The sequence below is a fragment of the Sprattus sprattus genome (genome assembly GCF_963457725.1).
Source record: "Sprattus sprattus genome assembly, chromosome: 4".
Lineage (NCBI taxonomy): Eukaryota > Metazoa > Chordata > Actinopteri > Clupeiformes > Clupeidae > Sprattus > Sprattus sprattus.
Window position 1 is genome coordinate 20211182 of NC_137923.1, and position 14801 is coordinate 20225982.

Sequence of the window (14801 nt, forward strand, 5' to 3'; positions counted from 1 at the left end):
CTTTTTGAATAGAATTACTGAAATAAATCAACTTTTCGATGATATTCTAATATATTGAGATGCACCTGTACATACGACGTCCTTCCAACACCAGTTAACCTTCACCAGTGGTTCGGTGAAGACCCGGGGTGTGCCCTATGTTCCATGCCAGCCACCCTCAGGCACATTCTAACAGGGTGCAAAACCAGTCTCACCCAAGGACGTTACACGTGGCGTCACAACCAAGTCCTAGAGATCCTTGCGTCCACTCTGGAGGAAAACGAGCTGCCACCAACTCCCTACCACCACCAGCAGCCAACCACCAAAAGGAAACTGCCTTTGTCCGTGAGGGGGCTAAGGTAAACAGGAGCTGCTCCACACCATCTGAGCGAGGCCAGCTACGCTTAGCCCGCGACTGGAAGATGCTGGCAGATATTGGCCGACAGCTTGTGTTTCCTCCAGAGATTGCTTTAACCACCCTGAGACCTGACTTGGTGCTATGGTCCCCTTCTCTGAAAAAGGTCTACATCATAGAACTCACAGTACCCTGGGAGGACTCAGTGGATGAGGCTTATGAGCGAAAACACCTACGCTATGCTGAGCTCGCTGCTGAAGCACAACGCCGCGGCTGGAACGCTGAGGTCCGCCCAGTGGAGGTGGGGTGCAGAGGTTTTGTCGCAAGATCTACCACCAGACTGTTTGCAGACCTGGGAGTCAGAGGCCAGAACCAGCGCTCAGCCATCAAAGCTGTATCGGAGGCAGCCGAAAGAAGCAGCCAGTGGCTTTTCATGAGGAGGAAAGACCCCTGCTGGGCCCCGAAGTAGCAAGCCAGGAGGTATGCGGCCAGCTTAGGTTGACTCAGGGAAAAGGACGCCCCTGCCATGCATAGTCCCATGAGATGTCTGCCATTCAACATGACTCTCATGACTAATTGGGAATGACGCAAGCTCAGGTCTGATCACCCTGTAGCTGGCCACCTTGGCGAGGGTGTCTAGTGTCAAGGCCGAAACACTCCAATGAACCAAGGGAACACTACTGATGATGCGTCCCAAATTACAACCCTTGCTCCCTTGCATCCACCATTCATCACCAACACGACACTCTTATGTATGTGCGTGCACAAAGGAAATTACATCTTATCCTGTGTTTTCAAAAACTAACACCATCCAAATAGTAATAATAAATAATAAATAGTACCTCCTCTACCTTTTCAGTTTGGAGGCTTAATGGCATACAGCACAAATATTAAGCACACGTTTTGAAAAGTTTTTAGGGTTTTTGATTAATTTCATGAATCACTCACCTAATTTAAGGAAATGATGATGGAAATGAAGGAGGACATTCCATGCATTAATTTAGTAATGTATGCATCCATTCTACTTCTGCAGCTACAGAAGTGAGAAATAGTTGCAGTACATTACCTAAACACTTGAGGGCAGCCTTCTCCCACTGTTTCAGTGGGATGATGGGATTCGGTCACCAGGGAAAACAGAACCCAGTGCATGACTCATAGGCTTATTACAAGCCCTTGTTCTGACCTGTGGAATCTCGATTTATGAATGGCGCTTTCATTCATTCATCTAATGAAAAGCTCTTAAGTCATCTCCATGATCCTCTGACACGTATCAGCTTGGGCGTTGAAGGTCCGTGACTAAGGCTACCCGACATGTTATCTGACACCATAATCTAATTATTTTATTGGTGCAATTAGTAACACAGTGGAGTCAAGAACCACTTCTGTGGAAATAATTCATTGACTATGACCACCTCTCTAATCGAATTACCTTCACTGAATAGTCTGATAACAAGTAAGGAAGATGCCAATACATAGCGCCTCTGAAGGCACTTCCGGTGGCTATCTTCTTGAATCACGTTGAGTTCTTCAGACAAAAGCATTAAATAAGATAATGGCAAACTTTTTGTATTTGTAACATATCACAACCAGGCAAAACAACTCAAATCATCTTCAACCAGTTTTGAAAGCAATATTTCAGCCAGCTGCCTGTTGACATTTTCAGACAACAGTGGAGCTCGCTTTTTTTTGCACAACACAACTTTTAAAGGTTTACTTTCTATACAAAAGCTTTTTATCATCCATTTCGCCGTATCGCGCTCACCACTCACTCGTTAGCCTACTACACAGTTTGGGAGAGCAAAAAGAACGTTATTCTAAAACGTTGGATATAAATGAATACATAAAGATTAATTCTGTCCTCATCCATGTCTCGCTTTTTTGCCTAACTGCATGGGATACATTATACAGATGTGGAAGCTGTAGTATTTACTCCTGTGAAGGAAAATGTGGCCTAAGTGGAGTCTCACCATCGCAGCTTCTCTCGTAGTTAATCAGTGCCGGATACATGTGTCCAATTTCCTATTGTAGTCCGATTTAAATCGGAGATCAGATTCTTGTGTCTCCCCAAATCTAGATTTCCTGTGTCCGACTTGAGTCCGACTGGACTCCGATGTAGACCCCTGGATAAACGATCGGATTACGCTGAGAATCGGACTACGCGCGCATGTGTCTCTCGAATCTAGATTTCAACTGGACAACAACAACTTTTGCACGTGCTTGAGATCCTGCCAATAGACATATACATGCATCATATATGTCTATGATATGATAATCGCTGCTAGACACTCAGTTCTTGTGCTCCCTCTCATTCACATTGAAATACTGAAACCGAAACTGAAAATTTGAAACTGAAACGCAACTGTTTTGGACAGAATGCGCTAATTCAGTGAACAAATATTTTCATATTACTTTTCCACCACTTGTTAGCAGTGGCGGTCCGTGCATTTCACGACTAGGCCTTCAGCGATGTCCTACACGATGTAAAACTGAGTGAATCCACCTCCTAATACCATCATTATGACGCCATGGCTCTCGAACCATTATATTTATACAGAAAGGCAGTATAAGTGAGCATTGCATCACCTTAACATAGTCGAGTACAACAGACTTTATTAATATTTCCGGAGCATTTAAAATCAATACACCCGTATTAACAATACATTAAGAGTAGTAAACTCTCAGTTATATGATCGCTTGAATATTACTGTCACAACTTAAAAATAAAAGGCGATTTTCAGGGATTACTCTACAAAGTTTTATTAAGTCCACCGAAAGTAGCCTATGTGAGCTTTAACAAGTTTGTCCACTAAACATCGCATTGTCCCACCTGCAAAGCTTCTAGAAGGCCCAGTGTCGCCAACTCGAAATCTGATTGGTTGTCACAACTGTCTGTTTCAGTTCATTCAATTTAAATGAACTGAAACAGTTGTGATAACCAATCAGATGTACACAGGCCTTCAATGTGAATTCTGAAGGCCTCAGGGAAGATTTCTGTTCTCAGGGAAGATTTCTCGGAGGGTGGCAACACATGATAGCTGAAATATGATTGGATGAAAGCTCTAACATAAATTAACAACGCTGGAAGCTATGAAATGAAGATAATGGACTATGGGGAATAATTTAATACATATTTATGAAAAGAAAATATTAAAATTAAATTTATTTTATTACAATTATTTTCTGATGATGTTTAGGCCAGCAGAGAAGGCCTTGAAGGCCCTGACGGACCACCACTGCTTGTTAGTCATGTAATCCATTCATATCGATGTGAATCAATGAATACTAATACAACTTTAACTGTGGTGTGTTTTTGTTTCATTTCAAAACATATTTACTGTATAATCAACGATAGCAGATGCCCACTTGTAAACATTCCACATTTGATTTGAACTGACGTGGCCAAGATCTGGATTTGTCACTGCCATGTGCCGTGAGATAACGCAGTTAACCCCCCATGGAGAGAGAAATCGGGGCTTGCCCGGAATCGGAGTACTGCCATCATGTGCACGCACTGAATGATATGCCTGGTAGGTTTTCTTCTCCCTGTGGGAGCTAGTGATTCAGACCGAAATGACGTGATGGATGAGCATTGTTATGGGTTAACTCAAACCACTAACTTCCTCACTCTGGTCCTTAGGGCACAACGTGGGTGAGAATGGTCTTGCACAATGTGACAGATGAAGGCCATGGTTAAGCTGGTTAAGTTAAAGACATGAATGGTGCCCCTAAAGTTGCTCGATTTGCGTACTGTGGCAACAGATGTCGAAACGGGAAGGATTCGTGCCATTTTGCAGAATTTGTATCTGAACTCAAACGTTGCATGGCTAGTGGCATAGTTATAGCATGCTTGTTAACTTCACTAAAATTAGACATTAGAAATAGTCCTGCAAAAGGGCACTTATCACATCAGGCGGCACAGCAAAGCTCAATTGAATGTTGATGCTTACACATTCACAATACAATTGTCAACAGTAGAGGTATTTTGGATAGGGCCTGTCACCTTTTCTGCCTTAAAGTAATTATTGTCAGGCTTTATATGCCTTAAAGATATTCTGAGATCTTTTTGGGTACAAATTTTAATCGAAATTGGTCCTGTAGCCTAGCGTATGTCTATGGTTATAACCGTCAACCACAAACTGGTTATGGAATCCCATGGGGCAAGCATGTGCATCAAAGTAAACCGCTTCTTTTCGCCACTGACAGGCTCATAGTGTCATTAAAAAGTGTCTGACAACTTGGAAAGAATCCCTACAGAGATAGACCTATGTCTGTTTACCTTATTAACTTAAGAAATTAAAGACACATTTTCGATGTTTCGATCTCCAAAATCACTGTTTTACCCAGATCAGTTTAGCCAAGCCTATAGCAGCCTATTGCCATTTATCCATGTATCGTTTTACCAGACATTCGTTTCTGTTGCCTATATAGGCTACATTTGCTCAAAAGGAGGGAACAGGCTACATTACATTAGGCTATAAGCCTACACATACCCTAGCACTGGACGAGAGACAGTGCCGGCGAATTTGCAATGTTTGATGATCTCGCGTTTGTTTGCTTACTTGCACAAATATTTTAAGTAACGGCTCCCCACATTATCTGTAGAAAGCTACAAGCCGCATGGTTTACAGGCACCGCGCCCTATTCATCACAGTAACATAATGTGCAAAATGCGCAACAGGGGAAAAAAACCTTGGCTCGTTGCTTGGCGGGCTCTAAAAGTTGAGGCGGTGGGAGGAGGCAGGGGAAGTGCCCTCTGACTAACATACTCTGGTACCAAGAGCAGTTTAAAAGGGTATGGTTCTGCGATCTACCGAGGTTCACCCCAATTTCAGCACCAGCGCCGTCAGAGGAAAGCGAAAAGGAAGTCGTTGCTGAAATTAAAAAGTTGAAAATCAACAAACACGGAATTTTAAAGAAATTCTGCCTACAGGTTCAGGTAAGAAACTGTCTCCTTGCGTATTTATATACACGAACACAATGTGTTCTGTATATCATAGGGTCAAATCTATAGCCTAAATATTCTCCCCAAAATGACTTGCTTCAGGAGCGCTCCCTGTTCACATCCTAGTCGCTATTCGAAGAGTTGAATTTAAAAAGTGTTAACTTCTTCGTGGCTAAACTATAACCAATAATCTGCTGTGAATCTGCTATAAACATTACTGTAAATGCGTAAACGTTAACTGTAGGTGCGGAGTATTCAAGTAGTTTCCTATCATTGGTATTAGCCAGCTGTGATTGACAATTTAAATAAATGCAATGTTATTAAGTTTTTGAAGTATTTTGTAGTAGTGGTCCTTTTGGTGCATTGTGGACACACTAGTAAGCAAGTATATTATCCCGTTTTAATGTGAAAATAAACTTGAGCACCAAGTGATGTTACACAAATGTAAAACTAATGTAAGGTTGGGTGTACACCTTATGTGCACAAGTGAAAGTGTGTGTTTTTGTGTGTCTCTCTCTCTGTGTGTGTGTGTGTGTGTGTGTGTGTGTGTGTGTATGTGTGTGTGTCCTGTGTAATAGTTCCCAGCTGTAGGCAAGAGTAGCCTTCCTGCCGTATGGCGAGCGAGTCAGAAATGAGAATATTTTGGATACCGTTCTAAAACAGACTGCACAACACGTGTCTGTCTCGGGTCTCTCAGAGCGCTGTACGGGAACACTTTATCTCCTCCACCCGCTCGGGCTTGGCACCGTCAAAATGTGCATATTTAGCCAAACAGCAACAGCAATAACATTCCCTTCTTCATCATATATTCCCAGTCATCTATTCATTTAAGACATTTTTTTTGTGCAAAGCTGCTGACATGGATTTCTCATGTCTGCACCACCCACCAGAAGCCATAGCAAGTGTTGTGCTGCTGTTATTAGATAGAACAAATTAGATTTCCAAATTATGTGCTGCATTCACGTATTCTGCTGTGGTCATGTTTGGCCCAGGCTATTGTAAACATGTTCCAGGCAGGGTCTGAGTGTCCATTTGTCTGTGCTGACCATTTCACATGTTCTGGTTAATCGGTCAATCAGCATCATGTGGCTCTGCTCCATGCTTGACCCCATAACCTGGCACATTCTCTCCATCTTCCGCCTCTCCTGAGTGTGTGAGTGTGTTGAGACTGCATACTACACATTACTAGATTAGGGTGCCTCTCACGTAACCCTCACACATATGTGCAGACACCCACACACACACACACACACACGCACACACAATAACGCAGGCATGTAAACATACACACACATATAGGCACACACACACACATACACACAGCTGTTTCATTTCCTGAAGGCTACTATCTTCATGGTGTTTGATAATTAGGGAAAGGATAATGGGAGTGTTTTGTTATTCAGGTTTCATTCTCGGACAGTGCTAGTGCTGCCAGCCTTTTGATCCAGCGGTGATCTGTAAAGTGCCCCAGCCTAAAGTCCTGTACCCTGCCTTAGGGGTATTTGTGCTGGCGAAGAGCAGCCTTTGGGTATGTAGAGCTTATTTCCGCAGCCCAAGTCAGGCTTGCATGCATTCAACTCTGAGTCCAAACTACCCACTACTGCCAACATAGATTACAGAGTACTACCATAGAGACAGGCTGACAGACAGACAGGCAATTTCATTAATTTTCTTGCGCAGCTGAAGAAGATAGATAGCCAGACAGACAGACATGTAGGTCTAATATTTTGGTCGAAGAGCTTTATGTTGCCATGTGATTCATGTTGAGGTCATCATTTATGCAGGCTATTAGTTTATGGGCTTCGTCAGAGAGAGTGTTGCAACCATCATCATCATCATCCTGTATGCGTTGCTTACGTCATGTCTCATTTTGATTGCTCAACATACAGATGATGAGGATTCAGTGGAAAGACTCCTAAATGTTGCAATTTAGCACACAGCCAGGCATATACTTATTCTTTACTCTGTTATCTTTTCCTTTCTCTCAATAGGTCTATACAATAAAAAGTGTAATATATTATAGTTAGTTTGGAAAGCTACAGTGAGGAACTTTGCTGATGTAACAGTATCTGCTTACATGAGAATACATTGACTCATTGTACCAAATGAAACTTAAATTAAAGTGAACCTACTATGTTTACAAACATAATTTGCTTTAGCTTGGTTATTGGACACCTGGAAGCAGTTAAGTGGTAGCAATTTGTGCAGTTTACGACCACAATCTCTGTAGGCATAAGTTTTTTTTAACATACTTATGGATCCAATAGCTGTTAAAGTAAGTGTGGTTCAGTTTACGTATGCTATGCACAAATGACTGCCAAGATTCCTGCAAAGCCATATGTCTGGTCCAGGGACTCTGTTTGAAAGTTTTAAAGTTTGAACATAAGTTGCTCATTGGTTTAAGACACCCTTCTACTGGGTGATACAGCCATGACAATAACTGAGCTTTCACTGGGAAAGTCCACTTTACCAGCCGTACCAGCCCTACCAGTGAAGGTGTATAGGGTCTCAGTCAAAGTCCAGAGCCGCGGAGGGAATAGATTGTTTAGTTTATGTTTAAAGTGTATTATTTTATTTTGCAGTAAATGTGTGTGTTAATGGAAAAGAGAACACTGATGGGGTATCCCGCCTATTCATCCTGAAGGGTTAGAAACTCTAAACGTATGCTCTTTCACACACACACACACACACACACACACACACACACACACACTCACACACAGACACACACACACACACACACACACACACACACACACACACACACACACACACACACACACACACACACACACACTCACACACAGACACACACACACACACACACACACACACACACACACACACGCACGCACACGCACACACACATAAGCACACACTCAGATTCTTACACATCCTCTTTGGCAGGCGGAAGTCATGAAACACTGTGTGCTATCACAGTGTGGTTTATTACAATATGGTTTTTAGAAATATGCTTTGGATTGGAAGAAAATAAGGAAAAGCTCTCCTCTATACACAAACATGGTGCACACCTCTTATTGTTTTTGTTACTGGCTCACCCTTTGTCTTTGGTATCAGAGTCATTGTGAGCCATCCTTGTTATTTCAACCACAAAACAAAATTACAATCCAACGAGTTACCCTGTTCATACATCATGTCATGTAACCTGTGAAGGTAGGAGCAGTAGGAGCGTGTCTTTCAACACACCGGCAGAGAGATGATTAATTGGGATGGATGTGTTCAGACACATTGACCACATAATTATGCTATGGGAAGTCGTAACTGGCTGAAGCCAATAACATGATAACATACAAGGTGGGAGAAATGAGAAATTGAAGAATGTGTGGTCTGTGTTTGTGTGAGAGATTATTTGTGTATGTGAACGCTCTACTCTATGTACGTGTGTGGTTGGAGATTGTGTGTGTGTGTGTTTGTTTCTGTTTGTGTGTGTGTGAGTGTGTGTGCATGCATGTCTGTCTGTGTATGTGTGCTTGTTCATGTGTGTGCATGGTTGGTTTATGCACAGTATTTGTGTGTGTGTGTGTGTGTGTGTGGTCATGAGAGAGAGAGCGAGAGTGAGGCTCTGTTTTGTATATGGAAGTTAGTTTAACCTCTGCAGAGGAGCTGAGGTCCCAGTACAGGGGCTGAGCTTTGGGAGAGGCGGAGTGAAGTGGAGTGGCGTTGCTGAGTGAAAGTCCGGAATGCGGTAATTGTGGGAAAAGTCTGAAAGAAAACAAGCGCAAATGATCAAGCCCTTGTAAAGGAGAGAGGGGTGAAGACATGGAGGGAGTGAAGAGAAAAAGCCCAGCCAGGCCATATGGAGGAGGCTGGATGTGAAACAGATGCATGTGGGGTTGCCAGAGTTAACCCTTTCTGTTAGGTCTTACCTCACAGCAAAGCGATTTATCCCCTAATTACACTCTCTCTCTCTCTCTCTCTCTCTCTCTCTCTCTCTCTCTCTCTCTCTCTCTCTCTCTCTCTCTCTCTCATCCTCTTCCAGGATGCCTGGAACAGCTCGCGATGTATCAGCGGTTGGGCGTTTCCCTGGTGTCACCCTTAGCAATGGGGATGCTGCCCCTGAAAAAGAGAAGGTGATGATAGAGAAGGGGGCGGAGGAGGGAGGCTGTCGCCGATGGATGCGGAGGATCTGTCCGTGCTGCTGTCGTCAGAAGAGCAGCTCATACGACGTAACACCAGGCGCGGGCACCGCGGGTAACGCAGTGGACGGTAAAGAGGAGGAGAAGCCAGCACCGCTGCCCGAACCGGCCAAGCCCCAGACTGGTGACCAAGAGCTTGATGGTACAGTTTGTCTCACTCACACCCCCTATGCATAGCTGTGTATGGCTTAAATAAACTGCATAGAGACCACTGTATAACTCTTTGTGTCTTAAGGCACTCCGCTATAGCTTTATCTCTTCCACCCAAATATTACTCTATATCTCTTCAAGCACTGATTCATTCTCTTAATAATGCTTTACACACTCTTAACTGTTAAGTAATTGCACGGTTGCAAAGAATTTGTACCCTCACAATGTATTCGCTTATCTTAACTTAATCAAATACATTACTAGCTAAATTCATTGATTTTGTGACATGTGAATTGACAACATAGCTCCATCAAAAAACACCAAATGTCTGTCACAAGAAAACTGATTGTCAAAAGGTATCCGTGTCCACAGTCTTTGAGCAAAGGCACAAAAGGCAGCAGGGAGACAAGGCTCTGTAGGTGGTACATTCATTTTAAATCCATCAAGTGCATAATCTACAGTGAAAAATGTATAAACAAAAATACTGATATAAATAAAAAACAAAAAGCTATTTACAAATATATGTACCATCAACAGTACAAAGTTATACACTATATTACTTCGCTTAGGCAGTGCACAGAAATCAGCCTCACGCTTCTAATAGCTAGAGTAGAGCCTCAACGAGCTCACTAACAAACTCTCATAAAGACGAAGTTCTCACCACAGAAGTCTCCCCACAACTAACTCGCCCACCCTTTTAACAGGTAGCTGACATACCCACAATTGGCCATACCAACATAGTCCAAGAACACAGGGGTTAATTCAATTCAAATACGAAATACACATTAAACAGAGTTCAAATGATACCGACAATAATAAGTATTGAATCAGGCATTCACAATATTGTTACCAATAGTCATAAGTGACATACAACAGTAGAAACCCTATAATGAAATCGATTGATTTTGCAAGGGTGAAACCACGTTCCTCGCACACCTGCACAAACCATAAATGGAGATTATGAACAACGACAAACTGTGTGTGTAGTAAAATGTTTGGCGTGGTGTCAATGATAGGTATGCATCTCTATGCTTTCACACTCTCCAGCAAAGATGAATCAGTTCATATGGATATGTGGTGAAGTTCCATAAGCACGGTCTTGGTACTGGTCAATGTCTTGGTTGACGGTTAAGAGTATACGGAAAGTCAGTTGCTACCGCCATAAGGGCGCGGTGAGGACGCGCTTAAGAATCTTGGCATCACACTGATAATGTTTTTAAAGTCAAATTCTGACAGCCTAGCTTCAGTAGTCATTGGCTACCCCTTTCTAACCCTCTCTCTCTATCCCCATCAGAGCTCCAACTGACGGTCCGCTCTGTGGACCTGCTCAGCTCCAAGTGTGGCCAGAACCGCACAGAACATCACACCGATCAGTACCACGGAGACGACCTGATTGTGCGCCGGGGCCAGACCTTCCAGATGGAGTTTGACCTCTCGCGACCCTTCTGTGACAAGACAGATAAGCTGCACCTAGAACTCAAGACAGGTCAGGCAGGCTTTTATAACGCAGCATTTGCACACTTTGTTTTAAAATATACGTAAAATACGTATCCAAAGTCTTACCCATAATACATTTGTAGTACAGGCTATTGTATAGTATAAACATATGCACAGGATACAGAGTGGCATGATTTAATGGTTTCCATGCCTTGAGTTTGAATGGGTACCGATGCAGTGTGTTCAGTGTGACTTTAAGTGTTTGAGTTCATAGTTGAGAAGGGAGCTGCAGTGGTGAAGTTTCACAGACTCACGTACTAATGACAAAAAAACTAAAAAAGGGACACAGCTGTGGCTTATCTTTTGACATTTTGTCTGACACATGTTGGTCCGATTGTGCAAATCATTACAAGTCTGTGAAATAGAGAGGAAGTATGTGTGTGTGTGTGTGTGTGTGCGTGTGCGTGCAAGTGTATGTGTGTGTGTGTGTGTGTGTGTGTGTGTGTGTGTGTGTGTGTGTGTGTGTGTGTGTTTGTGTGTGTGTGTGTGGGTGTGTGCAAGTGTGTGGGTGTGTCTGTGTGTGTGTGTGTGTGTGTGTGTGTGTGTGTGTGTATGGGGGGGGGGGGGGGGGGGGGAAGGAGTTACACCCTGGTACAGACATCACTGATAAGGTTTCCACACAGGCTCACAGCAGCTGCTCAGAAGAAATACTTCACCGGCCCCAACCTCACCCCTCCTATAAGTCAGGATGTCACGCTGACCTCTCATCCCTGGGTGGAGAAGACGGAGAGGAAGAGAGGGTTCGGGTGGATGAGATGAGAAAATTGAGTGTAGAGACAGAAGAAGGGTGTAGCTGATTTAGAGTTTATACCACGGTATGCAAGAGATTAAGCCCCCAGATAGGAGATACTCAGCCGCAAAACCAAAAGACGTATTCAATAAAATAAGTTACACCCTTGATCGGTCCCTGAATTAGCTGATATCTGCCTGTCTCTAATGAAATTCCTTCTTCCTGAGTCGTAGTCAGGGCTTGGGAAAACTGAACAGCTCAGATGTCACCAGACCTATTTCACAAGGCTTGGGGTGTCGAGGGACAATAAGGGTGAAAGTCAACAGCACATTTCCAAGAAGTGAAGTTAGAAAGACAAAAAAAATAATCCACCCAGACATTTCCTGTCTCAAAAAAAGAGAATTTCCTTTTCGTCTGCTAAAGTGCCTTCCCTAAGTTGCTTTCGTAGGTCAATATAAGCGTCTACCAAGTGACAAAATGTAAGCGTAAATAAAAAAACATAAACATCAACAACAAAACAAAAACACATCTTACTCATCTCCCTGAGTACGTATACACTTATCTGGATAAGTTTGCCAAAAGAAGAGAGCGAGGAAGAGAGACAGAGAATGAAGAGATTTTTTGCTCATTTGTTTTGTGGTCAGTGCCTATAGAGGTTCCGTTTTATGCCTCCGTGGACAATGGAGGCAGGAAGGGAGGTGTTTGTGGTTTCTGGAGAAGTGTGGTACGCTGAGAGGTGCGGCGAGCGGTGTGGCCCATGACCTCTTGACCTCTTCATGCCTTCATGCTCTGCTTTATTTTCGGGCACTGCTGAAGCAGTGAGCGTTGGCCACACACAGTTCACCTGCTGAGCACAGACAGGGAGTGCTTTGTGTGTGTGTGTGTGTGTGTGTGTGTGTGTGTGTGTGTGTGTGTGTGTGTGTTGTTCATGGTGAGTTCTTTCGTAATGCACTGATCTCGCTCTGGTGAACATACATGCATACACACACACAAACATGCACACACAATAATGAGGAGAATGTTCTGTTTTGAACCTAAACGTTTGACTGCATCTTGAACTCACTCTAATAGATCAGTGTTATCCAGTTATGGTCCATGGTTTATAATGTGTGAATGTGTGTGTGTACTAACTAGTGTAAGTGTGTATGTTTACTATTCTGTTTTCAATATTATACATTAATGTGCAAATCTCCATAATAAACATGATACAACTGACTCAGTACATGAGTTTTGTCACATTAATAAATGGAATATTACCTTCTCAAATTCTTTTAAATCTTCAGGGCCCTCACCAATGGTCTCCAAAAGAACGCATGTCATCATCCCATTGGTAGATGAGCTGGAGGACGAAGACTGGGAGGCCAAGATCGTGGAGCAGAAAGGCAACAATGTCAAGCTGTCTGTTAACTCCCCAGCCAACGCTCTGATTGGCAAGTACAGCATCGCTGTGGCAACACGATGCCCAAAGGGGGAGGCAGTCACCATGCATGACTCAAACAAAGATGTCTACATCCTCTTCAACCCCTGGTGTGAAGGTAAGAGTGTGCATGTGGTAGAGAAAGTGGTAGAGAAAGTGTGCGTTTTGGCGCGTGTGTGATTAAATGATTGATTGAGTGAGTGAGTGAGTGAGTGAGTTTTTTATTGTCTCACACACACTTGTGAAATTCAACCTTTGCATTTAACCCATCCTCTGCAATTGACCTATCCTATTGTTAGATACATTATATTAAGACGTTAATATTGATGAGACAGAGACCAGCAATCAGAATTTAGTACAGTACTTTTATCTTTTGCAAAAGTGGGAGATGTGTCACAACCAAATATCATGAACAAACTCCAAAGATGAGCTGGGCGCAGCCAGCATTATGTGAGTAGAAAAAACAGGTTTCATCACACAAAGGGCGGTATTCTCGCGTCCCATCGCTATAGAAGTTGCTGCAGTGATCTCAGAATATGTCCTTGAGAGTTGAGCAGTGTGCATGATTATCAGTACAGAAACAGGTGGTTTGCCTCAGCAAGAGAGTATTCAAGGCCTCAGCCTGTCAGCACACAGGAAAAGCAAGCAGATTAAAATACAATAACAATGTCTTCATTAAAACTTCTCTATCACCTATACTCCTATTGGTGAATACACACAACCACACACACACACACACACACACACACAAACACACACACAGCAGTGCCGCGCCCGAGAAAGAAAGAGAGAGAGAGAGTGGAATCAGTTATGTGTATCTTAATTTACAGAGTGCTGAAATGTAAGGTGTTCATATACACAGGAAGACAGGAAGACCAAGTGACCATAGATGGTTGTTGTTCTGGATAACTCAAGACCCTACATCCCTATAAATACACTTCAAAGCAGTGTCCTCCTGCCCTTTGGCCTGTAGTGGTCATGCTCAGAAGAGAAGAGTCCAGGCATCATTTATGGGATACCAGGCAAATATGCTTAGATCTAGTGAAGCTTTGGTGGTTAGGGCATGTGATCATCCTATTTTGGGATGCTCTCTCTTGTTTGCTCAAAAAGGGGAATTCTGACCATGTGGTGAAAAAAAAGACCCTCATGATAATTTACGCCTGGGTGCTGGGACACCTTCAACAGTAACTGACACCATAAAGCTTCTTGAGATCCAGAATCCAGCTATTGTTGTCCACAATTAGAACCCTTGAGAATTTGAGAGGGGTTTTTGTGTTCATTTTTGACCTAGACATGAAACATAAACATCATGATGGAAGTAAAACAACTGGGTTTTCATGATTTCAAGAAGAAGACGTACTGGGTTTTCAGTCTGTCAGGATAAGTATGGTGTGATGAGGGTTTTGTTGGTGCAGTCCCCATGTTAAATACTACTCATCTGTGAAGCATTGAATGTTTGTGTATCCCGAGGCCTCATCTCTACAGGTTACTGCTTAATCGGTAAAAAGTGTGTTTCTTGGACTGTGGGTTCATTGATATAAAAACAAAAACTAGGAACAGACCACGTTGATTTT

General features: G+C 43.0%; 1 protein-coding gene across 1 annotated transcript in view; it reads left to right on the forward strand.

Moving 5' to 3' along the window:
* The first annotated feature begins 5134 nt into the window (after window positions 1-5134).
* Window positions 5135-14801, forward strand: part of LOC308364556 (protein-glutamine gamma-glutamyltransferase K-like) — a 19078-nt gene continuing 9411 nt past the window's right edge. The window contains exons 1-4 of the mRNA XM_080837718.1: window positions 5135-5270; window positions 9277-9575; window positions 10878-11069; window positions 13094-13345. Coding sequence (XP_080693844.1) covers window positions 9278-9575; window positions 10878-11069; window positions 13094-13345 — 742 coding nt within the window. The 5' untranslated portion in view covers window positions 5135-5270; window position 9277. The remainder of the gene's footprint in view (window positions 5271-9276; window positions 9576-10877; window positions 11070-13093; window positions 13346-14801) is intronic.